The 25,764-nt window shown below is 45.3% G+C and overlaps 1 protein-coding gene across 11 annotated transcripts in view; it reads right to left on the bottom strand.

Moving 5' to 3' along the window:
- ATG16L1 (autophagy related 16 like 1) overlaps positions 1-7,204 on the bottom strand; it is a 43,980-nt gene extending 36,776 nt beyond the window's left edge. For 3 of the 11 annotated variants that reach the window (XM_034955377.3, XM_034955379.3, XM_034955382.3), the window contains exons 1-2: positions 6,767-7,178; positions 2,644-2,737 (exon numbers count right to left, since the gene is read on the bottom strand). In XM_034955377.3, the coding sequence (XP_034811268.1) occupies positions 2,644-2,737; positions 6,767-6,998 (326 nt within the window). In that variant the 5' untranslated portion in view covers positions 6,999-7,178. Of the gene's footprint in view, positions 1-2,643; positions 2,738-6,766 lie in introns of all 11 variants that reach the window. The other 8 variants (XM_008965720.3, XM_003813130.4, XM_008965723.4 and 5 more) reach the window with 6 other exon arrangements.
- Positions 7,205-25,764: the final 18,560 nt, after the last annotated feature.

Here is a 25,764-nt window from a genome sequence, read left to right as displayed (position 1 = left end):
GCATGGTGGTGCACACCTGTAGTCTCCCAGCTACTCAGAAGGCTAAGGCAGGAGGATTGCTTGAGCCCTGGAAGTTGAGGCCGCGGTAAGCCATGATCATGCCACTGCACTCCAGCCTGGGCAAGAGAGAGAGACCCTGCCTCAAAAAAGTCTATCCCAGTGAAATTTAGCCAAAAGAACGGCTGCATATTCCAAGCACATGAGTTTGGCTAACAGATAAAGAATACAAGAATATAGTCATCAAGGGTTTAATCAGATAGAAATGTTTTTAGTTTTCAATTGGATGAATTTAGATGAAAATGGTGAAACAGCATTATCTACACCTAAAATTAACCAAAATACTAAAACTAATATCTTAAGTACTACAGAAGGCCTCCCAGGGCCACAGCCAGGCAGGATCTCCTGAACTGCTACAAAGCAAGGATGGAAGCTAGGCCCTGCCAAGCCATCTGTTCTCTGGTATCTTTCCCACTCCGTCCTCTACCAGGAGACCATCGTGCCAGATGAGGAGACATGAGAGCAGCTACAGCTCTAGGAGTAAATACATCAGGCTACAGCTACCATTTCTAGACACCATAAATCACCAACCTTGTTTTTACAATTGCTAAATGTGTGGAGATTTCAGAGCAATAATGGCTACTGTCCCCATACCAAATTTAACATGCAACCACAATGAATATTACAGAAGAGAATAAGACTTCAAATATACATAAATGCACACCAATGACCCAGTAAACACAAATACCCCGCCATGAACAAATATGTATTTCATGAAATATTCTATCAATACACACCGAGATATATATATATATATATATATATATATATATACTTTTTTTTTTGAGATGGAGTCTCGCTCTGTCACCCAGGCTGGAGTGCAGTGGTGTAATCTTGGCTCACTGCAACTTCCGCCTCCCAGGTTCAAGCACTTCTGTCTCAACCTCCCGGGTAGCTGGGATTACAGGCGCCCGCCACCATGCCCAGTTAATTTTTGTATTTTTAGTAGAGATGGGGTTTCACCATCAGGGCCAGGCTGGTCTTGAACTCCTGACCCTGTGATCCACCCGCCTTGGCCTCCCAAAGTGCTGGGATTACAGGTGTGAGCCACCAAGCCCAGCACACACTGATATTTTTCTAATCTAGTTCTTAAAGAAAAATAAGAGCTTATTGCAATCTGCTAATTTGATTTCACAATCTACTAATACTGATGTTCCTCTACTTACTGAGGCTATGTCTCTTTAAACCCATCAGAAGTTGAAAATATATAGTAGGTTGAAAATACATTCAATACATCTCACCTACTGAGTATCATAGGTTACACTTACATTAGCCTACAGTTGGGCAAAATCATCTAACACAAAGCCTATTTTATAATAAGTTGTTGAATATCTCATGCAATTTATTGAATACTAAACTGAAGGGGAAAAACAGACTGGCTGGATGGATACTCAAAGCACAGTCCTACTGAAAGTGTATCGCTTCTGCACCATTATAAAGGTTAAAAATTGTAAGCTGGGCTGGGCACGGTGGCTCAAGCCTGTAATCCCAGCTCTCTGGGAGGCCGAGGCGGGCGGATCACGAGGTCAGGATATCAAGACCATCCTGGCTAACACGGTGAAACCCCGTCTCTACCAGAAATACAAAAAATTAGCCAGGCGTGGTGGCGGGTGCCTGTGGTCCCAGCTACTCGGGAGGCTGAGGCAGGAGAATGGCTTGAACCCAGGAGGCAGAGCTTGCACTGAGCCCAGAACGCGCCACTGCACTCTAGCCTGGGCGACAGAGTGAGACCCCATCTCAAAACAAAACAAAACAAAACAAAACAAAAAAATTGTAAGCTGGCCCGTGCGGTGGCTCACGCCTGTAATCCCAACACTTTCGGAAGCTGAGGTAGGTGGATCATTTGAGGTCAAGAGTTCGAGACCAGCCTGGCCAACATGGTGAAACCCTGCCTCTACTAAAAATACAAAAACTAGCCAGGTGTGGTGGTGGGTGCCTGTAGTCCCAGCTATTTGGGAGGCTGAGGCAGGAGAATTGCTTGAACCCAGGAGGTAGAGGTTGCAGGTTGCAGTGAGCTGAGATCGCGCCACTGTACTCCGGCCTCGGTGACAGAGTGAGACTGTCTCAAAAAAGAAAAAAAAAAAAAAAGAAAAAGAAAAATTATAAGTCGAACCACTGCAAGTTGGGGACCATTTGTATGTTGAAAAAAACACCAACCTAAAAAGGATCAAATAGACCCATACTGCACGAAAGCAATTTTTGCGTATGTGCCAATCAATCCTACATTAACAGGATCTACACAAACCCGCTCAGAAATACTTGTCTGTGATTATTTAAAAACAAAGAAACAAAAAAACATGAATCCTGGCAGGTTAGATGAGAAACTGACCTAGGGTTACCACGTGAACCTGCCTTAAGAAATTTCTCAAGCTCAGAGCACTGTACTGATAATAACCTTTCTAGGTATGACATACCTTCTAAAAAACAATTTTAATTACATGGTTTTAGTTCTTATTTGAAAGGAGCTGACAAAAACTGGAACACAGAAATAGTACTTGATTTGCTTTTAAATTAGAGAAGTGACAACTGAACTGAGATAAATTTCCTTAGAGGAGACATAAATAATACAAGTTAGTTTCAAAATACCTTATCTCGTGCCTGTTTGGTACGTCATGCTTTTCAGCCTGTAGTTTCTGGGCTAACACTGAATGAAGATCTGACTTTTCCAGCAATTTGTTATCTATTAAAATAAAAAAGTCAGAAACTAAGTTATTTATTACAACGTATGTACACTTGCTAGGTACCTACCTTGTCACGTATTGAAGGATGCAATACAGGAACATACATTCCTCAGCCACAGTAACCTACAGAATCACCTGCAAGAATGTCTTCCCTATTAAAGGGAGCTGAAAATGCTTTCTACCCCAGAAGTTATTTGTTTCTACCTTGGGAGGAAAAAAGAAAAACACACTAAACACAATGGCAAAGTGAAATGCTATGTACCTTTAAGTAAGACAGGAGAACTTTACCATAAGTTGACATATCTAATTACTTTTCAGGTCAGGGAACTAGAAATACAAATGACAGTCTCCAACATGGAGTTAACATTTAATTCAGTCAAGTATAAAAAGGTACAGAGAATACACTCTGTACTCATTTTTATGAATGGTGTCACAGGTGGTGATATATGAGTTAAGTCTTAAAAGAAGATGACGGGCCATGCAGAAGGAATAACAGAGTCTTTTGGTAAGTGGCTGGAAATAAAGGTTGGAGCCAACACAGGAAAAGGCAGGATCAGAAATTTAGACTTCTTACTGGCAATGATTAAATAAAAGATTATAAAAGCAGGCCGTTACACTAACAGATCTGTATTGGTAAAAAGTCAAGGATTATTCTGAGGCTCCTCGCTCAGGCAACTGGGCGGAGGATGCTAACGTGTGAGAGAACACAAGAGGGGAGAGCTTAGAGAGGAAATGAGTTCTCTTTCCAAACATAATAAATTTGACAGGAGACAGAGTACAGAAATTCAAAACACAGGATTAGAAAGAACATGTAGTTAAGTGTAATAGGCACACAGGCCTATTACTGTGGCTCACGCCTGTAATCGCAGCACTTTGGAAGGCCAAGGAAGGCAAATTACCTGAGGTCAGGAGTTCGAGAACAGCCTGGCCAACACGGCGAAACTACTAAAAATACAAAAATTAGCCAGGCATGGTGGCACTTGCCCACAGTCCCAGCTACTAGGGAGACTGAGGCACAAGAATCGCTTGAACTCGGGAGGCAGAGGCTGCAGTGAGCTGAGATCGCGCCACTGCACTCCAGCCTGGGCGACAGAGAGAGACTGTCTCTAAATAAATAAATAAATAAATAAACAAACAAACAAATGAAATAAAAAATAAGAGTAATAGGCACACAGGCACCAGTAAGATCAGATGTGGGTACCTGTTCTGCAGGTACCAAGCAGAACAAGACAGGGTTTATGCTAGTGACTATTCCTGTTAAAAGAGCTTGTTTCTCCTTTTAAAGAATTTTGAGTCCCACTTTTTGATACCTGAAAAGAGAACTCCTGGGTAGAAACACTCTCATCTGTTGGTCAAACGAATTAGCCAAACTGGACATTGGTTTCAACCTGGGAAATCATGGTTTAAAATCCACCAGTGTCAAAGGGCTCTAGTAAGACCTTCAGATGTTAAACCAAAGCTTAGTGCCCTGTGATAATTTTAGGTTCTTTCAAAAAACACAGGCATTCAAAAGGAGTCCTTCCCAAAGGTTCCTCCCTGAAGAGAAGGCTGGAGATGGAGGGAAGCCTTTCCCTCCCCCTACGGCTTCTTTCCACCTTTCTCTTCAGACTCAAAGGCACGGACAGAACGGAGAATAGACTCCAGGCTGATGGAGGGTCAGAGCTTGACTGGCCTAGGAAGGCTGGAATGAGTGGAATGAAGGTGTTTCACAAACTATAATAGAAATGATCTCCCTAAATGTCAATCCCTCTGCCTAAACAGAAGATCTTAACATGCAAAGCCTGTCTCACTCTCCTGCCTCTTGTTAGCTTCTCATCCCGATCTCCTGTCCTGGTCCCTCAGGCAGGTATTACTCGCTACTCTAGCACCCTTTAAAGCTATCTGCTCTCCACAAGTGACCTCTTATTCTGACTGTTCTACATGCTCCTGCCCCATCAAGATGCCATTTTCAAAGTGCAGGAAAACATTCCATTTGTGTCAAAGAGATAACACTTTACAATTACAAGCTATTATACAGATGGCTTTGAAAGCACTTATATGCACAGCACTGTTTTTATGAAGTGGGCAGGGCAAGCTTCATCCCCATTTTATAGATGAGGCAAAACAGACTCAGAAAGTAAGTGAAAATGTTCAGTGAGGGGTGAGTCAAGCCTCCCACCCAATTTGACTTTCAAAGGATATTAGCTTTTAAAGCATAAGCACATAATAAGCACCTAATGAACTGATTTATGTCATCTGTCAGGGAATCATGTTTTGAGGAAGAGGGACTTCTTGTGCTTCTGGCTTTCTGAAACAGCACTGTTCTTCAGGGCCTCCTAGAACAGCAAAGCATCCCCTTTCTTCTTAGTTTTGTTAAAACAATGGGTGCAGTGAAAGCAAAGAACCATTTGCTGGGGGAGCCAGTGAGAAAAGCAAATGCAAAAGTTAGTCATCAAGCCTAAGTTCAAATTCCAGTCCCGGCTGGTCACAGTGGCTCATGCCTGTAATCCTAGCACTTTGGGTGGCTGAGGCAGGTACATCACCTGAGGTCAGAAGTTCAAGATCAGCCTGGCCAACATGGTGAAACCCTGTCTCTACTAAAAATACAAAAATTAGCCGGGCGTGGCGGTGCTTGCCTATAGTTCCAGCTACTAGGGAGGCTGAGGCAGGAGGATCTCTTGAACCTGGGAGGTGGAGGTTGCAGTGAGCTGAGATCACGCCACTTGCACTCCAGCCTAGGTGACAGAGCAAGACTCTGTCTCCAAAAAAAAAAAAAAAAAAAAAAAACCAGTCTCACCATTAACCTGCTGTGCAACCTCAGAAGTTACCTAATCTCTCTTGGCCTCAGTTCCATGTGTGAAAATGGCAATAACAGTTCCTGCTTCATACACAGAATTTTGGGAACGATAAAATGAAATAACACATGCAAATACTTACCACAGTACTAAAATTTGTCTGCACAGTAGTCATTTGGGAAGCATCAAAAAACACTGATAACTTGGCATGCAGTTCTAGGCTTAATCTCACACAAACACAAACACACACACACTGATACTTGTGTACTGTGATACTTGTGATTTAGTTGGTCTGGGGTGTGGCTTGGGATTTGTAATTTTTTAAAGATCCACAGGTGATTCTAATGTGGAGCTAAGTTTGAGAACTACTGATTTTGCACAATCAGAATGCAATGTAAGGCAGCAATTATTATTCTGAATATCATCATCAGCATAACTTGAGAAAGTCGTCAGGTTTACTTTCAGACGCAGATGGAACCACCTTAGGAGCATTATGATTTAGGTAAAGGTACAAACATTTTTGTACCCTTAAGCTGCAAGCAGTAAGGGGAAAGAAAACCACCTCTTTCATACTGAAGATTTCAGTAACAGTAAAGGTTCTGTTAATATTAAGATATTAACACCAAGGTGGGGACGGGCTCAGTGGCTCACGCCTATAATCCCAGCACTTTGGGAGGCCGAGGTGGGAAGATCGCTTGAGCGCAGGAGTTGGAGACCAGCCTGGGAAACACAGTGAGACCTCGTTCCAAAAAAATTTTTTTTAAAAATTAGCCGAGCGTGGTGAAGCGCGTCTGTAATCCCAGCTACTCGGGAGGCTTAGGTGGGAGGATCACTTGATCCTGGGAGTTTGAGACTGCAGTGAGCCGTGACCTCCGCCACTGCACTCCAGGCTCGGCGACACAGCAAGACCCTGATCCCCTATCCCGTTTCCCCGCAAAAAAACCCACCAAGGTGGAGTAAGGGAAGTAAGTTTGAGGAATCAAAGGCCACCCGTTCCAGTGCATTGAGAAGGCAATGTTAATTCTGCGACTGAAAGTCAACGACCGTTTCATTAACATGACCCCATAGATGGGATGTTTCTGGGACCTATTTAAGTGCATAAGCATTGTTATGAGCTACTGGGATTTACAAATACAAACACGAACTGTGCCTCCCCACAAAAATCGTACAATTTAATAGGGAAAATCCTCCAAAGATAAAACGCAGGTTAGAAAAAACATTTAAAAGGCGTGGGGCGTCCCAAGCGCGGGTTACCCGGGGCGGCCGCCATGCGTGCGGGCGGCGCCAGGGACTCGGCCTCAGGTTCCCGCTGACGCCCCGCATGCCTCCGCGGGGCCCGCCCGGCTCCCAGCCCGCACCGGCGCCGCTCACACTGCAGGATTATCTCCTCGAACGCCTGTCTCTGCAGCCGGTCCCGGCGCCTCAGTTGCTCCGAGATGTGGCGCTTCCAGCGGGGGAAGTCAGCGGCGCGGAGGCCCGACGACATGTCACTTGCTGCCCCGGCACCTCAGCGCCACCAATGCGAGCGAGGGCTGACGGCCGCAGCCTGCAGCATGAGGCAACCAGCAGAAGCGGGAATGCCGGCAATCCCGGAGCTCACCTCCACACACTGGCCGTACCCGAGACCATCCGGGACGGTCTTCCGGCTCATGCCGGAAATGATTTTCGAGAGGGCCGGAAGACCCTCCCCCTCACCCGAAGCACGGGCTCAGGGGCCGGTGCCTACGCAGGGCGCTCGCTAGTGACGCCAGCCTGTAGCCGGAAGCGTCAGCTGCAGAGGGGCGGCCGCTTGGGGGCGTCCGGACCCTGCGCAAGGCCCAGCGCCGGGCGGGAAGGAGGCAGGAAAGGGGCCGCTTCCGCCTGACTGCTTACTTTTCTTTTGTTGCTTTTCAACCCTTTTCGTGTTTTCTTTCTTGGCCTGTCTCCCCCCACTTTTTTTTAAATCGCAGTTTAGGAACAAATGGGGTTCCCTCCATAGTAGCTCTGTGGCTGTGGATGAGTGACAGCCTACCGAAGCCTCAGTTGTCTCATCTGTAAAATGGGGACAGTAATGATACCTACCTCAGAAGGTTGTCACGAATAGTAAAAAGAAAAACCCATGTAATGCAGTCAGCACTGTGCTTGGTACAGGGGAAACCTAAGTTTACAAAGACACCTGGTGTCTTCCCAAGGCCTACCCTGACAGCAGGAGCATTGCCATCTTGGACAACTGCCACCATTTTAAGTTCCCCTTGATTAAGAAACTGCCTAAATCCAACCCAAAAACATCAGCCTAATGGCTAATGTCAGCATAACCAGAAACATTCCAACCCTAAGATAAACCCACTTCCAACCAGAAACATGCCAACCCGGAGATAGCCTCCCCTCCAGCCAGAGACTTTCCAACCCTGCAATAAACTTTCCCTCATACAGAAACATTACGAACCTGCAATAAGCTCACCACTTCGTAAACCCTTAAACACCCTTAATGTGTAAGAGAAAACGCTCCTGACCAAAATCGACAAGAAGCCCCTCTCAGGTTTATTCTCCAAAATAAACCTGTCTTTGACTGTTAAGCTGCTTTTCGTGTTTCTTTCTTGTTTCTTAACTCTTACATACCTGAAGTCAGGGTGCGTTGGCAAGAGTGTCCCACTGAACTTGGAAACAGGTTTTGTGGTTTGTTTGGGGTTTTTGTTTTTGTTTGCAATGGAGAAGAGAACTGGAAACAGGAGCTAAGAAAGATGTGAATTGTGTATCAGAGTTTGTCTTCATCATTAGAATCCTAGAAATTGTGGCCTGACAATAAATGGAGCCTTAGAAGGTAATCTGAGGCTGTAGATGTTGAAAGGGGGAGATGAAGACACACTGGCTCCTGAGAAAGTTGTGTCTGTGAACAAGCTCAGTAGAATGGAAAACCCAGTTCTGTAATAGAGTTGCTGGAGCTCCATCTGCCTTTAACAATTAGTGAATTTACTGCATGAAAATGGAGCCAGACAAAGTAGTTGGCCAAAAGAGGAATATCAGAAACTACCTTCTCTTCCAGTGTGTCTCAAGTCCAGAGGAAGGTCCTTCAGAGACAGATAAGAAGAACTTAGGCTGAGGAGAGGAGGACAGTCAGGCTTCTAGCACTGTAGTTAAAGATGGTTCACTGGTAGTCAGTATTGAGTGGACCTGAAGTCATTGGAAGGATCCAATGGGATCAGAAATAGAAGTGACTTCCTCACACACTGAAGAAAATGAAAAAGTTCTGAAAGTGACCGAGAATGCCTTCAAATGCAGCAGTGGCACCACCCTTAAAAGACCATTACACCAAATCTTGACAGTTGAGCATGTTAATTTTCCACATTTATGATTAAAATATGTTTACAAGGTTGGGCATGGTGGCTCACACCTGTAATCCCAACACTTTGGGAGGCCAAGGTGAGAGGATCACTTGAGCTCAGGAATTTGAGACCAACCAGCCTGGGCAACATGACACAACCTGTCTCTACAAAAATACAAAAAATTAGTTGAGTGTGGTGGTGTGTGCCTGTAATCCTAGCTACTGGGATGGGGCTGAGGTGGGAGCATCGCTCGAGCCTAGGAGGTCAAGGCTGCAGTGAGCTGTGATCGCACCACTGTGTTCCAGCAGCCTGGTCAACAGAGCAAGACCCTGACTCTCTCTCTATATATATATAAAAATATGTTTACAAATTTGCAGTTTGCCTAACCAGCAATTCCACTTGCAGGAATTTATGCCAAGAAATATTTGGACACATGTCCCCATACAAAAATCTTTGTTGCAGCATTGTTTTTAGGTTGGTGTAAAAGTAATTGCGGTTTATAATAATGATGAGAAGTTGGAGAAAAAAATCTACATTTCCAACAATAAGAGATTGGTTAAATTAGTGTACATTTATTGCTGGAAATTGTTGATAGTAACAGCAGTATATGTCATAAATCAATTTATGTGAAATGAGTATGTCCCTAGCTCATCATAGACAAATATTTGTTGAACACATGAAGAATAATTTCTAAAGAAAGAATATGAAGCTCTGCTAGTCCTGCCCTCCTCCTAACTCACCAGCTTTATCTAGCACACAACCACAGCCACGCTGAAGCCTCTTACTTCCTTCTGCTTACCGTGCTCCCTCTCGTTGCAGGGCCTTTGGATTTACTGTGTTGGGCACATCTTCCCTTCTGACTTCTCCAAATTAATTTCTGTGTGTTCGTTCTCATTTCAGTAGTCACTTCCTTGCAACAGTAGGATAAGAGACCTTCACAACCTGTTACAGATCTTATCTCCCTGTTATGTGTGTACCTCTCCTTTATAGCATTGATCCCAGTTATAGGTTCACATGTATTTGTATCATTACTTGATAAAGGTCTGTCTCCCCCAGTAGACTGTAAACTCCATGAGACAAGAGCTGTGTCTGTTTTTGCACATCATTATATCTCCAGCAAGAGCATGAAGCCCTTTATGTATTAGGTGCTCAGTAAATGTTATTTAATTAATGAATGGAATATGTGAAAATACTGATAATAGTATTATCTGTAGGCAGTGGTGTTGCTGGGTTTTTTTCTTATATGTGTATTTTATATGCATTTTCTAATAGGTAGACATTATATATATATATACTACATATGCATGAAAAAGTTGGGCCGGGCGCGGTGGCTCACACCTGTAATCCCAGCACTTTGGGAGGCTGAGGCAGGTGGATCACCTGAGGTCAGGAGTTCATGACCGGCCTGTCTAACATGGCAAAACCCCATCTCTACTAAAAATACAAAAAATTAGCTGGACGTGGTGTCAGGTGCCTGTAATCTCAGCTACTTGGGAGGCTGAGGCAGGAGAATCGCTTGAACCCGGGAGGTGGAGGTTGCAGTGAGCCGAGATTGTGCCATTGTACTCCAGCCTGGGCGACAGAGTGAGACTCTGTCTCAAAAAAAAAATTATAGAAATGAACACATATTTATTGATAAAACCACTTATTTCAAAGCATGGTAGACTCTGGGAGATCACAAATAAGCAGGAACACTTCTACAGTGCTACGGGCTGTGCATTCTTCTGAGTAGTATTTCACATATTATAACTCATTTCCTCCTCACGATAATCCTGCTCAGTAGCATCTTCATCCTTATTTACAGACGAGGAATCTGAGGCACAGGGAGGTTAAGTAACTTGCGTGAGGATACCTGGCTAGTAAAGTGGCAAGACTTGGGTTCAAATACAGGCAATTTAATTCTAGCATCTGTGCCTTTAACCACTGCACTCCATCATCCAGTCTCTGTTCTGGCTGTCACTGCAGTCTGACTGGACTAGAATACATGAAACAGAATAATTTTTAAGTAATATGTGACTCACTCCTAAATTAGCCAATAGGGAGGGCAACCTGGTGAAGAGCAAAGTCAGTGATGGGGAGGCTTCAGGTGTGTTCACAGGCCCTGAGGGAAATGACTGGATGGAGGGTGAGTAATACAGGGGATGAGTAATAGGAAGGAGGAGGAAATAGGTTGTCTGAATACTCTGGTGACAAATAACAGATCTTGAGAGTTTTTATATTTGTTCTGGTAAATAGTGATTGTCTAAAGGATTCAGCATGCTTTGCTGGGAAGCAGCATCTGTGAAATGGAGTCTGACTGCCTATAATGGATGTAAGATAAATGTAAAATATCCCAAGATTCTTGTAGCAATATGTTAAGCCTCACGAATTTGCTCACAGGAAGTAGAAAAGGCGTCACTTATCAAAGGACTTTTTTTGTGGAAAGTCTAGTTTCACTGAACCAAAGTTCCACCAGCTTTAACATAACAGCACCTCTGTGGCAGCATTTCCACTGCTAAAAACTTCCAAGAGATTCTCACCTCCATCATTGATGCCTACACATCTCATCTGTGAGATCCTCTAGTTATGCTCCAATTCAGAGGAATTCAAGGGCCAATCTTCAAACTATTGTCCTATTTACTCTTTTCTCTGCCCTTTGGGTCTTCCTGATTTCCTTTACCTTCCACTCAGCAGGTTAAAAAAACAGTGCAATTCCAGTGTGGGTTGGGCATAGGGATGGGCATCCTGACTTCAAAGAATTCACTCTAGGAAGGGAGATTGGAACACGTATCAGTTATGGGTGCAAGGAACATAAAGTACAAAGAGCCGGCCTGATGGCAGTACCAAAGGGATTCAATTATCTTCTGTTGGTTTTTCTCTAGCTTTTATTCTTAAAATCTCATTTCCTATTATTCTTTTAAAAAATTATCTTAGTCTTTCTTTATTTCCACTCCTTTTCAGCTCTTCCCAAAATTATATTACTCAAAGTGAAAATAAACTAAGTTAACTGTGTTACCGTGTTAACTGCTGTATAAACCCGATAGCTGCTAGAGTAAACCAAAGGATAGTCAAGAAACCAACTAACACAGGTTTCCAGACACACCACTGAGCCTTCCAAACCTTATTTATTTATTTATTTTTATTTTTTGAGATAAGGTCTCACTCTGTCACCCAGGCTGGAGTGCAGTGGCATCATCTCGGCTCACTGCAACCTTCGTCTCCTGGGTTCAAGCAATTCTCATGCCTCAGCCTCCCGAGTAGCCAGGATTACAGGCATCTGCCACCACGCCCAGCTAATTTTTTGTATTTTCAGTAGAGACAGGGTTTCACTATGTTGGCCAGGCTGGTCTCGAACTCCTGACCTCAAGGGACCCGCCCATCTCGGCCTCCCAAAGTGCTGGGATTACAGGCGTGAACCACTGTGCCAGGTCCAAACCTCATTTCTTAATATGATAATAACAATGCCCCCTTATAGGCATATGTTACTTGGCTCTTTTGCTCCTTGTTTTTGTTTTTTTTTTTAGGGTCGTTGCTTTTGTGTATACACATATATGCACACGGCAGGAAATTTTCATTATAAAGAATCTCTGTGTACATAGATTAAACCACATGCAGGTCATGTCCTTCACTCCGTATATATGTTGACACTCAGATTTCATATTATTTTATTTCATTTTTTGAGACAGGGTCTTGATCTGTCACCCAGGCTGGAGTGCAGTGGCGCGATCACGGCTCACTGCAGCCTCAAACTCTCAGGCTCAAGCGATCCTCCCACCTCAGCCTCTCAAATAGCTGGGACTAATTTTTGTTTTGTTTTGTTTTTTTGTAGAGACCGGGTCTTACTAAGTTGTCCAGGCTGGCCTCAAACTCCTGGGCTCAAGTAATCCTCCTGCCTCAGCTTCCCAAAGTGCTAGGATTACAGGCATGAGCCACCTTGCCTGGCAGATTTCATATTATTTATTTTTTTTTTATTTATTTTTTTTTTTAGATGGAGTCTTAGTCTGTTGCCCAGACTGGAGTGCAGTGACTCGATCTCAGCTCTCTGCAACCCTCTGCCTCCCAGGTTCAAGCAATTCTCCTGCCTCAGCCTCCTGAGTAGCTGGGACTACAGGTGCCTGCCACCAGGCCTGGCTAATTTTTGTATTTTTAGTAGAAACGGGGTTTTACCATGTTGGCCAGGCTGGTCTAGAACTCCTGGCCTCAAGTGATCCACCCGCCTCGGCCTCCCAAAGTGCTGGAATTACAGGTGTGAGCCACCATGCCTGGCCAAATTTCATACTTTTAAAATGATGTCTGAGGAAGTGTTATTATCCTTATACTACAGTACAAGCATTTTAGTAACATTTCAACTTTCTTGGAGATCTTTATCTCCTCTGCATATTGGCAGCCGGTGTCTGGAATGCCGGCCAGAGGATTCAAAATGACACCTCTGGCAAGCTGGGAATGTGATCCGTGGTGGAGGTGGGGAGGCTATCTTCCTTGGTTTGTTTCTTTGATCTTTAAAGAGATGATGAAATTTCTCCTAGGCACTACTGCAATCTCCCACTACAAATAATAGTTAATGTTTTGGAGTGATTTTTACATGTCAGGCACTGTGTTACGTGGATCAACTTATTTAATTCTCACAACACGATAATGTAGGTACTATTAATATTTCCTTTTTGGAGATGAAGAAATAGACATATAGAAGTTAAATAACTTGGCCAGGCATGGTGGCTCATGCCTGTAATCCCAGCATTTTGGGAGGGTGAGGCGGGAAGATCACCTGAGGTCAGGAGTTCAAGACCAGCCTGGCCAACGTGGTGAAACCCCGTCTCTACTAATAATACAAAAAAATTAGCCGGGCATGATAGCAGACGCCTGTAATCCCAGCTACTCAGGAGGCTGAGGCAGGAGAATCACTTGAACCTGGGAGGCAAAGTTTGCAGTGAGTCAAGATTGTGTCATTGCACTCCAGCCTGGGAGACAAGAGTGAAATTCCATCCAAAAAAAAAAAGTAACTTGTCTGGTGTCACAAGTTAGGAAGAAGCAGAGCAACGTGTTTGGTGTCACAAGTTAGGAAGAAGCAGAACTAAGATACAGTCAAGGAAGCCTGGTGCCAGAACTCACCTGCTTCACCATGCTACTGGCTGTGTGTCAGGCTATGAGGGCTGAGACTGTTTTAGGTTGAGATTGTGTATCAGTTAGAATGTTTTTGATAGCAAGCAAAAGAAGTGCAATATGAGCTACCTTAAGGGAAAAGGGGGTTATTGTCTGGATTCAGTGTGCTGCAGAGACTGGCAGCAGAGATGTGGCTGGATCCCAGGAATCACTGCAACCAGGATGCAGATCAGCCAGCGTGCTCAGCCCTTTGCATCCGCTTCTCCATGGCTTGCTGCTTCCTTCTTCTCTCGTCTTGTGGCCCAGCCATTTGTGTTTCGCGGTTCTCCCATCCTCGAGGTAAAGAAATAGCTCCTCTGAAAGCTCCTCAGTACACACAAGCAGCCAAACAGAGCTGGCACCTCTGAGCTCCAGTTCTCAATTCCTGGGAGAAGACTCTGATGGACCAGCAGGTGCCCGTATCTAAGAATCCTTGTGGCAAAGGGGCAGGCCAGTCTTCCAGGACAGCTTCCTTTGGATGGAGGGGAAGGGGCAGCTCCCAGAAGGGACAGGCAGAACACATCTTCTGTTTGGCCTGGCTAGCTCGCTCTTTCTTTCTTTCTGTCTCTTTCTCAATCTCCCTCTCCCTCCCTCCCTCCCCGCTCCTTCCTTCCTTCCTTCTTTCCTTCTTTCTCTTTCTTTCTTTTCTTTTTTTTTTTTGAGACAGAGTCTCGCTCTGTTGCCCAGGCTGTCGCCAGTGCGGTGGTGAGATCTTGGCTCACTGCAGCCTCCACCTCCCGGGTTCAAGCGATTCTTATGCCTCGGCCTTCTGAGTGGCTGGAATTACAGGCATGCGTGCCACCTGACTGGCTAATTTTGGTATTTTTAGTGGAGACAAGGTTTCACCATGTTGGCCAGACTGGTTTCAAACTCCTAACCTAAAGTGATCCACCCACCTTGGCCTCCCAAAGTGCTAGGATTACAGGCATGAGCCACCGGGCCCAGCCTTCCACCTTTCTTTTGGTAACAGATTATACCCTCCTGCTAGTTAATGGTATTTCTCCATCCCTTCCTGCAACAAATTGGCCCCAGGGGTAGGCATAGGAACGCTTCTCAGTCACCATCCTCCACGGGAATTTTTAAAGTGGATCCAGGGGAGAGGGTCCCTTTTCTTCTTTGGTTGTGAAGTCTAAGGATCTAGATCTAGATCTGCTAGTGGCTGTGTCCCCTGTCTCATGAAAAGGCCAGTCTGAAAACAATGGAACAATCCTACAGAGAGAAGTAGAGTTGAGAAGCCAGGAGCCCTGACGGAGTTAGAGTCCCTGGTTCCAGCCAGTCCTGCAACTAGCCCAGCCCTATTCTCCCCACCAGGACTTGAGCCAACACAGTCCCGCAGGTCACTTAAGCTAGTTTACACTGAGCTATTATCTTCACTCGCCACCCAAGACTAATACAAGCAGGCAAGCCTAAGAAAAGACCAGGGCTGCGCAGACAAAATGACAGTCACTAAGTCAAGCTTTTCCACTTTAAGATATTGACAAGGGGGAGTCAACCGGCTGCTCTGCCCTCCATGCAGTTTTTGTGTTTACCAGCAATCCATGTCCAAGCTTCTTGGGAAAAGTTTCCGGATCTGAGATCTCATGAACTTCTGAGTAAGTTAAGCTCTGCTCTAAATAATAGTATCTGCAGGTGGGAGAAATTTCGAATTAAAAAAATCATAACCCCCAAAAAAATCATAGCCCCCCCCAAAAAATCATAACTCCAAAATTACAATTAGAAATATTAGAATAGGCAGGGCATGGTGGCTCATGCTTGTAATCCCAGCATTTTGGGAGGCCGGGGCAGGCGATCACTTGAGGTCAGGAGTTCAAGACCAGCGTGGCCAACATGGCGAAACCCTGTCTCTACTAAAAATACAAAAATTAGCTGGGCATGGTGGTGGGTGCCTGTAATCCCAGCTACTTGGGAGGCTGAGGCAGGAGAATTGCTTGAACCCGGGAGGCGGAGGTTGCAGTGAGCCGATATTGCACCACTGCACTCCAGCCTGGGTGACAGAGCAAGACTCTGTCTAAAAAAAATAAATAAATAAAAAATTAGAATAAACCTAGAATATTAGAAAATACTGCTGTTGTCATAGAACTATTTCCTCTTTTCCCCCTAAACAGAAAGTGAAGGGACACCATTTCAAAACGCACTGTTCCAATGACTCACGAGATATGAATAGCTCTGCAGCATATCTAACCACTACTGCATTCTCGTACAGCAGAACCAGACAGTATGCAGCAGTGGAATCTGATTTTGATTCAATCAATAAATAAATATCGTATGCCATGAGATATGGGTCTTTGCTTTAGTATCAAGTTGACATTTTGTCTTTATAAGGGCCAAAAATGGGAACACCGATTTGTCTAACTTTCTAACTTGCTCTGCAAATCTGAACGCCCAGGCACTTTGCCTTCTCCCACATCAGGAGAAGCCACCCAGGGACACAGCTTCCTGCAGAGATGGGGCTCCAGGACTGGCCCCTCTGCGTGGCATGTGACATTCCACGCACTCCGGCTTTTTGTCTCCGAGCCTCTTCTTTTCAATAAGGAAATATTTCGATCTCAAAGTGCACACTGGACCTCAGTTTCTATGAAGCTTCCCCACAGCTAAAATTTCCTCAGAAATCCTGGCATATCTCCCTTCATTTTGTCAAATTGTCTGCATGGATAGATGGCTTCTCCAAACACCAGGGAGACCCCAGAGCATGGGGTTCTCCTGGAAGTGTGGGACAGTCCAGTCCAGGGCAGAACGGTCTAGCCTGTGAAGCGCAGGAAGGACCTTGGAAAATGTTCAGTTGTCCTTTGCTTCAGGCTTAAGAGATCTGGCCCAGCCCTTACAGAGTCCACACTGAGGTGGAGATTCAGGAGTGGCTTCCATGGTCTTTTCAACTTACCCCTGAGCTTCCCCTAGAGCCTGGGTCTGCCCAGACCATGGAGGTACATTCCTTAATCACACCCTGGTGGGCGGAGTAGGCCACACCCTCTCCCTTACACAGTCTCTCCCTCCCCACGTGTTTTATTTTCTTTTCTTCTTTTTCTTTTTTTTTGAGATAGTTTCATTCTGTCACCCAGGCTGGAGTGCAGTGGCATGACCTTGGCTCACTGCAACCTCCACCTTCCGGGTTCAAGTGATTCTTATGCCTCAGCCTCCTGAGTAGCTAGGATTACAGGCGTGTGCCACCATGCCCGGATGATTTTTTTTTTTTTTTTAGTCTGTAGTAGACACAGGGTTTCGCCATGTTGACCAGGGTGTTCTTGAACTCCTGGCCTCAAGTGATCTACTTGCCTTGGCCTCCCAAAATGCTGGGATTACAGGCGTGAGCCGCCATGCTCGGCCTTCTTTACTTCTTCTTCTTTTTTTTTTTTTTTTTTTTTTTTAAAGACAGAGTTTTGCTCTTGTTGCCCAGGCTGGAGTGCAATGGCATGATCTCAGCTCACTGCAACCTCTGCCTCCTGGGTTCAAGTGATTCTCCTGCCTCAGCCTCCCAAGTAGCTGGGATTACAGGCATGCGCCACCACGCCCGGCTAATTTTGTATTTTTAGTAGAGACAGGGTTTCTCCATGTTGGTCAGGCTGGTCTTGAACTCCTGAGCTCAGGTGATCAGCCTGCCTCGGTCTCCCAAAGTGCTGGGATTACAGGTATGAGCTACCATGCCCAGACTTCTTTACTTCTTTTTATCTCTCTTCCCTCAAGGTCCCATCTCCTTGGTGACCAACATGATCCCCACCCCGATTAAGGTTTCTCAGTTAAAGGTGTGTGTGTTGGAGGCAAGAGGAAGTGACCTTTGTGGTTTGGTCAGGAAGTGGGGTACTGGGGAAGTATCTAAAAGACAATAAGCACTTTGATTCTTGCTAGTGACTCTCCTTTGCCTTATTAAGCTGTAAGAATATTTTTCTCCTTGCAAGTCTTGACTTCTCTTACAGAAGCCCAGCACCCACCTCACACCCATTACCTTAATCTTAAAAGTTACCATCTTTTAAGCTTAAGGTAAACTCATCCTCTCACTCAAGCAAGAATTAAATTAAGTTACAATCTGCAGATTTGCGAACCTGAGCATCAGTGGATAATTATAATGATAATTTACAGTGGGGATTAGAGGGACAAGCAGCCTTAAGTCAGCATCTTGTGTCAGCAGTATTTACTCCTTGACATTTTAAACCAGGGATCAGCAAAATATGGCCCGCAGGCCAAATTCAGACAGCCATCTACTGTACAGCCCTCTGTGCATAGGAGAGCTAAGGGGTGGCTGAGGTGGGATCATTTGAGCCCAGGAGCTTGAGGCTGCAGTGAGTTGTGATAACACCACTGCACTCCAGCCTGAGTGATATATATATCTATATATATATAGATACATATCTATCTATATATATGATATATCTCTATATATATCATACATATCTATATATCTATATATATCATATATATGCACATATATATCACTCATATATATGTACACACATATATATTACTCATATATATCATATATGTATGTGTGTATATATATGAGTGATATATATGTATATATATACACACACATATGTATGTATGTGTATATAGGTATAGACATACACACATATATATATAGAGAGAGAGACGTGGTCTTGGCTTATTTCAGATAACAGAGAGTCCCAAAGTAGGGTGGGCTTCAGGGTTGGCTGTGGATGGGCTACACTGTGGCATCCAGCGCCCTGGGTCTTTCCACCTGTCTGCTCTGCCCTTCTTAGGGATGGTGTCATCCTCAGGCTGATGGAAAATGCCCAGGGCAGCTCCAGAAAACTTATTCAAATCCGAGCATGACCTGAGGAAGAAGACTCTCTCTTAGGAATGTGAAAACTTTCCCCAGAAGCCCAGCAGACATCCCCCTTATATCTCATTGACCAAAACAGGGTCACATGCTCATTCTTGGCAAGGGGGAGGCATCACCTTTAGACCCATCTTGTTCACCCTCAGGCTGGAGGGTGAGGCTGGCTGCCCCAGAGGCCTGTGGCTGAGTGGGAAAGGGGTATCCATGGTAGTTCCTCTCCAAAGCTCCCCTTACTCCCAGTCTGCCACACCATGCCTCCTGGTAATCCCTGGACTGAGTCTGGGCTGCTTCTATGTAACTAATAAAATGCGGAGGAAGCGTCTTTGCACAAGGTTCAAAGCTGGGTTACAAGAAGCCTTGCAGCTCCTTCTCAGTCTCTTGGAATGCTTGCTCTGTGATAAACCAGCCAGCATCTACAGAGCCTGACTGCAGGGAGGCCACCATGCTGTGAGGAAGCCCAAGATAGTCATGTGGAGAGGCTGTGTGGAGAGCCAGCAAGTGAGTGAGAGAGAGAGAGAGAGCAAGAAGAGAGAGAAAGACACACATACACACACACACACACACACACACACACACACACACACACACACACGGGATGGGGGGAGGGAGAGAAAGAGAGAGAGTTACCGAGATACCGAGATACTGAGCCGGTTTCCACTGTTCTGGACTCGTGAATGAAGAGGCCACCTGGGATGTCCAGCTCAGTGGAGGCTTCTGATGACCCCAGCCCCAGCTGCCATCTGACTGCAACCACATGAGAAACCCCAAGCAAGAACCACCCTTCTGAGCCCAGTCAGCCACGGAATTGTGAGACAGGATAATGAATTGTTGTTTTCAGTTTTGGGGATGGTTCGTGATGCAGCAATAGATAACCAGAATAATATCTGAAGGAAACTGGGTCTCTCTCAGGAAGGAAGAAGCAGGAAATGGCTGCTGGGTAGGCTGTCAATGGTGTGTCCCCTTTACCCTGTTGGGAGTGTGCACAGAACACCACGTTATCCTCAGAAGACATCTGATGAGCGTAGAGCCAAAGCAAGGCGAATGTCTGCAGGTGGGATCACTTTACATTGTCACAGTGGGATCCATTTTCCCCACCATATGAAGGAAACTAGTTATTGTCAGAAGAGACCATTGGGATGAAAAGTGTGTATCTTCGAAACCACTAAAGAAAAACTCAGTCTGTACCTTCTATAATAATAATTAGTAATGCCAGTAACAGCAGGGAACATTTATTGAATGTATACAGTGTGTGAGGCTAAATGCTTTACAATTGTTCTCTTCTCAGTTTTCACAACAGCATTGTCGTGTTGGTGCTATTGCTGGCTCTACTTCACAAAGACAATGTAGCCTGGGTTCTGGGTTCAAATTCTGATGCTAGCACTTATCACCTCTGATATCTTAGGCAAGTTGCTTAAACTCTGTGCCCCAGGATTAAATGAATTAATACTGACAACGGTGTCTTGCACACAGTAAGCGCTTTATAGGTATGGCCATTATTATTATTTCAGAGGAAGAAAGTGAGGCTCAGGGAGACAGGTAACTTGTCCAGGTGCACATGATGGGTAAGAGGTAGGCAGATTCCAACCCAGCCTGTGGACTCCATAGCCTGCAAGCTTACCAATCTGTGCCTTCCTTCTCCTGCCTCATAAAAAAGAGCCTGTGTGTTGACCTTGAACTTGTATCTCTCAGATCTCCTGCTGGGGGAAATACAATCACCTGACAGCCCTTGATGCTGTGCTCTAAATCCACCACCATATTCAAGCTGTGTCCACATTTCTTACCACTGCTCCCAACCAATGACGAAGCACAGCAGGGCTGCTAAGGCAGAATGACTCCTGTGACACGTGGGACTCCTCTGATGAACTTTGCCTCAAGGATGCTGCTATGGACCGAATGTTTGTGCCCCTGCCCCAAATTCATATCTTGAAGCCATAATCCCCAGTGTGATGGTATTTGGAAGTGGGACTTTTGGGAGGTGCTTAGGTCATGAGGGAAGAGCCCCCATGAATGGGATCAGCACCCATTCATGAGGTGAGGACCTTATAAAAGAGGCCCCAGAGAGCTGTCTTGCTCCTCCTAACATGTGAGGACACAGTGAGAAGTCTACTGTCTGCAAACCAGGAAGAAGGTTCTCACCAGATAGTGGATCTGCCAGCACCTTGACCTTGGACTTCCCAGGCTCCAGAACTGTGGGAAATACATTTCTGTTGTTTATAAGCCACCCAGTATATGGTATCTTATTATAGTAGACTGAACTGACTTAGACAGATGTCTATCAACCCTGCCCAAACTTTGTTAGAATGTGCGGCAGGCTGAGAGTCTTCCTACCTCACCTTCCTTCCCTCTCTCCTTCACCAGGGTCAGACCTGCATCATGGCCTGACAGCTCTCCCAGCCTCCTCCTGTAATCTCCCCATCTTCCAGCACAGACACCTTCAATAAACCTCTCATGCCTAACCCTGCCCTAGAACATACTTCTCTGAGAACCAGAGAGGTTTGGATGAAACCCAAGTAATAGAAGAAAGTGGGAATGAAAGGAGCTGCCACCAACACTGCTGTTGATGTTTTGGAGGTCCTGACCCTTGCCAAGTCCACTTGTCTTTCTCTCTAATCATGTCATGTGCCTGGGTGGCTGTGTTTCTATCCCATGACTGAAGCTTTCTGGCCAAGAACTTTTTGGACCAGCCGTGGACACCTAACTGGGCCTAAATCCTCTCTTAAGGGAGAGTGAGGAGCCGGGCCTCTGGGTCTGGAGCAGTCAAGGGCTGAATCAGCACCATGGCAAGACAAAGCCAAGGAGAACCAGAAATAGGCAGAGGACGCTGGGCAGAGCAAGAAACAGGTGAGCAGAAGGAAACGTCCAGAGAGGACCAGGGCCCAGAGAAGAGCCACCCTCTGCCTGACAACCTTGTTCCCAGCTCCATGTGGCTGAGGCCTGGCTAGCTAGACTCTTCATCAGCGCTCCTTTTTTTTTTTTTTTTTTTTTTTTTTTTGAAGCCGAGTCTTGCTCTGTCGCCCAGGCTGGAATGCAATGGCACGATCTTGGCTCACCACAACCTCCGCCTTCCAGGTTCAAGTGATTCTCCTGCCTCGGCCTCCCGAGTAGCTGGGATTACAGGCATGTGCCACCACACCTGGCTAATTTTTATATTTTTAGTAGAGACAGGGTTTCACCATGTTGGCCAGGCTGGTCTCGAACTCCTGACCTCAAGTGATTCACCTGCCTCAGCCTCTCAAAATGCTGGGATTACAGCGTGAGCCACTCTGCCTGGCTGAGCTCTCCTTAGGGTTAGGTTACTCTGTCTCTGCTTGGAGCTAGTTTCTCTTTCCCATAAGCAGAAAGCCTTGACTGAAATGGAAATTTAGAATTTTAGAGCAGGAAGACCCCTTAGACATCATTTTATGGCAAAGACGCAAAAGCAGGACATTTCCACCCTCTCCTGCTGCCTTTACCAAGATCTGAGGACGGGAACTCCTGTGTGTCCTGGGAAGAGGCCCGAGAGCTGCTCCCCGAATCCTAGGTGGGAGCGGGAGAAGGGCCCATAGCAGGAGGAGGGTGGCCTTGCAGAGCCCTTCTCGGGCCCTGGTGGATGACACTGCAGTGTGAGGGATCCGCCCACCCTCTCTGCCACCCCCGGCGGTGGCCTCTCATGCCACAGCTGAGAGGGCAGGTCTCCTGCATCCAGGCCTGGATGGAATCTTCTCCGTTCCTCCCAACAATCTTGCCTCCCCATGGGACGTGATTTCACAGCTTCTCCAAGGTTGATGGGTGGGAATTTGCTTTACCTTTGGGTAACTAAAAAGCCCGTTTCTGTTAACTTTCCCAGAGTAAATAAAGTCAGCTCCAAAGAGGCCACCTCCAGAAACGGAAAGCTACTAGCAACCTTCTAAGCAGCTTTCCTGCTAAAAATTAAAAAGGAAAAACCTAAATCCCATTTGGGGTGAGCCCTTGTTTTACAGGTAGAAGTTATTATTTTTTTATTTTTCATTTTAATTTATTTATCTTATTTATCTATTTATGAGACAGAGTCTCACTCTGTTGCCCAGGCTGGAATGCAGTGGTGCGATCTCGGCTCACTGCAACCCCCACCTCCTGGGTTCAGGCAATTCTCATGCCTCAGCCTCCCGAGTAGCTAGGATTACAGGCACACACCACCACTCCCGGCTAATTTTTTTTTTGTATTTTTAGTAGAGATGGGGTTTCACCATGTTGGTCAGGCTGGTCTCGAACTCCTGACCTCAGGTAATCTGCCTACCTCGGCCTCTCAAAGTGCTGGGATTACAGGCGTGAGCGTGTGAGCCACTGCACCCGGCCAGTTTTTTTTTTTTTTTTTCCTTTTAATGAGTGAATACCTTACCTGAAAAATATTCGTAAATGTGGGTTTTATTCTAGTTGAGATAGAAGAAAACACTGTACTTTGTGCTGATTTTTAGTGAGTGAAGTTCAAGGAGAAAAAGTAACAAGAGAATTCAGAGAATTTGGAAAATGATTGTTTTGAATGTTGAGTTTTTGAATTTGGGAAATAAGATAGCTGTTACCATGGCTTTATGTTAACAGCTAAAGAATCCAGCAAGGAGTAAATGATGGCCCTGCATCCCCAGGCACAGGGGAAATTTTTGGAACATGAAAATATGAGTTTTAGAAACATGATTCAACTGTCAAAACACGACAAATCAGCAATTCCAATTATGAAACTAAATGCCAGTATTCTGTTTGTTGGGCCACAGAGTGTATGTGACGAGAGTTATCCTTGTGATAAAAAGTTAAACCAGGCCGGGAGCCGTGGCTCACACTTGTAATCGCAGCACTTTGGGAGGCCGAGACGGGTGGATCACGTGAGGTCAGGAGTTTGAGACCAGCCTGACCAACATGGTGAAACCCCGTCTCTACTAAAAATACAAAAATTAGCTGGGCGTGGTGGCGCATGCCTGTAATCCCAGCTACTTGAGAGGCTGAGGCAGGAGAATCGCTTGAACCCTGGAGGTAGAGGTTGCAGTGAGCCTAGATCACGCCATTGCACTCCAGCCTGGGCAACAGAGCAAGACTCTGTCTCATAAATAGATAAATAAATAAATAAACTCCATCTCAAAAACAAAAAAAACAAAAAAACGTTAAACCAAAGAAAAACTTTGAGAGAATCTGTTGCTAGCTTACCTAAGTAACCTCTCCCTCTCCCTCTTCCTGCCATGTGAGTCCTGCGTAAGATCTCTATGGCTAGGTTCAAAGGCTTTTCCCCCTGCATTTCAGATTTTTTGGTAGGATAAGGTCCTAGCAGGGACTCTAGAAGAAAGGTCAAAGATGATGAAGATATCAAAGCATCTCAGGATCTAGCCTTGTAGCTTTCCACAAGGGTTTACCACTTCACATTTCCACCCACATTGCAGAATGTGCACCCTAACCACAGCTTTACCAGTTTTGGTATTACAACGACAAGAAGTTCTTGTTGGTTTGATAGATTGTGATAGTATCTGACTGTTGTTTGAATTTGCATTTTATGGGTAAAATTGTGGATTTTCTCACATATTTGTTATTTTCTGTTTTTTTCTCTTGGGGTAATGTCTGTCTAAATACTTTGCCCATTTTGTATAGGCAAAGAATAAAAAATTACCTGTGAGTTATTTGGGGGGAAAGCTAGCAAGATATAATATTTTTGGTATGAGTTTTCAGGATTTGTCTAAGAGACATTCTTTGCAAGGCAGACAGGAGGTGGGTGTAGATGGGGTCACTCAACTTTTGAGTGTTAGGAAGCCTCTTATAGGAAGTTATAAAAATTCGTCCCTTAGTACTTATGAAACATTGTGGTATCTGAGTGTTTCCATATGTTGGCATTTCCGTATTTTTGGATGAAAAGTTCTGCTAACTAAGGTATTATCATAGGGGTGGGTGGTCATTACTTGCCCAAGCTGAGACTTCTGTAGGAGAATAAGGCAGAATTATTTTAGAAGGTCAAGGAAAAGCTTAGCAAGTCCTCAAGTAGAGCAGCTGTGCAGGGCAGGACGGCTTCTGAACAGCCACACCAAGCACAGTGTAATGACACCCTTGCATTCACTGGTCCAAAAATTATATTATACCTCGAGGTAGTGGTGCCCCTCCTGCAGGCCCCAAGTCATGCCTAATGGCTTGGCTAGTAACCTTTTATGTAATCTATTTCTCTGAGTTCTTGACCTACTCCCTTCTTTGAGTCAGGGCCCCTTTGAGACTTAATTCAACAAGTATTCATGGTGTGCTTATGATATCTCAGCTACTATTCTGGGTGATAAGCCTATATCAGTATCTCTGCCCTCAGTGAGCTTTCATTCTAAGGGGGAAGAAACAGATGATATTAAAAAAAAAAAAAAAAAGACAAAAAACAAAACAAAACAAAAAAAACACACCGGCCAGGTGCGGTGGCTCATGCCTGTAATCCCAGCATTTTGGGAGACTAAGGCAGGCAGATAACGAGGTCAAGAGATTGAGACCATTCTGGCCAACATGGTGAAACCCCGTCTCTACTAAAAATACAAAAATTAGCCGGATGTGGTGGAGGGGGCCTGTAATCCCAGCTACTCAGGAGGCTGAGGCAACAGAATCGCTTGAACTTGGGAGGCGGAAGTTGCAGTGAGCCGAGATTGCGCCATTGCACTCCAGCCTGGCGATACAGCGAGACTCTGTCTCAAAAAAACAAACAACAACAACAATGCCCCCCTCCAAAAAAAACATACGAAAGAAATAAATTGTCTATGTTGGAAGGTGATGAGTTCTATGGAAAAAAGAAGCAGAGCCGATGACGGTAATGGGGAGTGGGTGGGGGTGCAGTTTCTGCATCAACAAGGTGGCCAAGATGGGCCCATTGAGAAGGTGCGATTTTAAGGCCAGGTGCGGTGGCTCACGCCTGTAATCCCAGCACTTTGGGAGGTTGAGGCAGGCAGATCACTTGAGGTCAGGAGTTTGAGACCAGCCTGGCCAATATGGTGAAACCCCGTCTCTGCTAAAAATACAAAACTTAGCCGAGCATGGTGGCACGTGCCTGTAGTCCCAGCTACTCGGGAGACTGAGGCATGAGG

The sequence above is a fragment of the Pan paniscus genome, chromosome 13 (genome assembly GCF_029289425.2).
Source record: "Pan paniscus chromosome 13, NHGRI_mPanPan1-v2.0_pri, whole genome shotgun sequence".
Taxonomy (NCBI): Eukaryota; Metazoa; Chordata; class Mammalia; order Primates; family Hominidae; genus Pan; species Pan paniscus.
The sequence above is the reverse complement of the archived record's forward strand: the minus strand, read 5'-3'. Positions and strand labels throughout refer to the sequence as shown.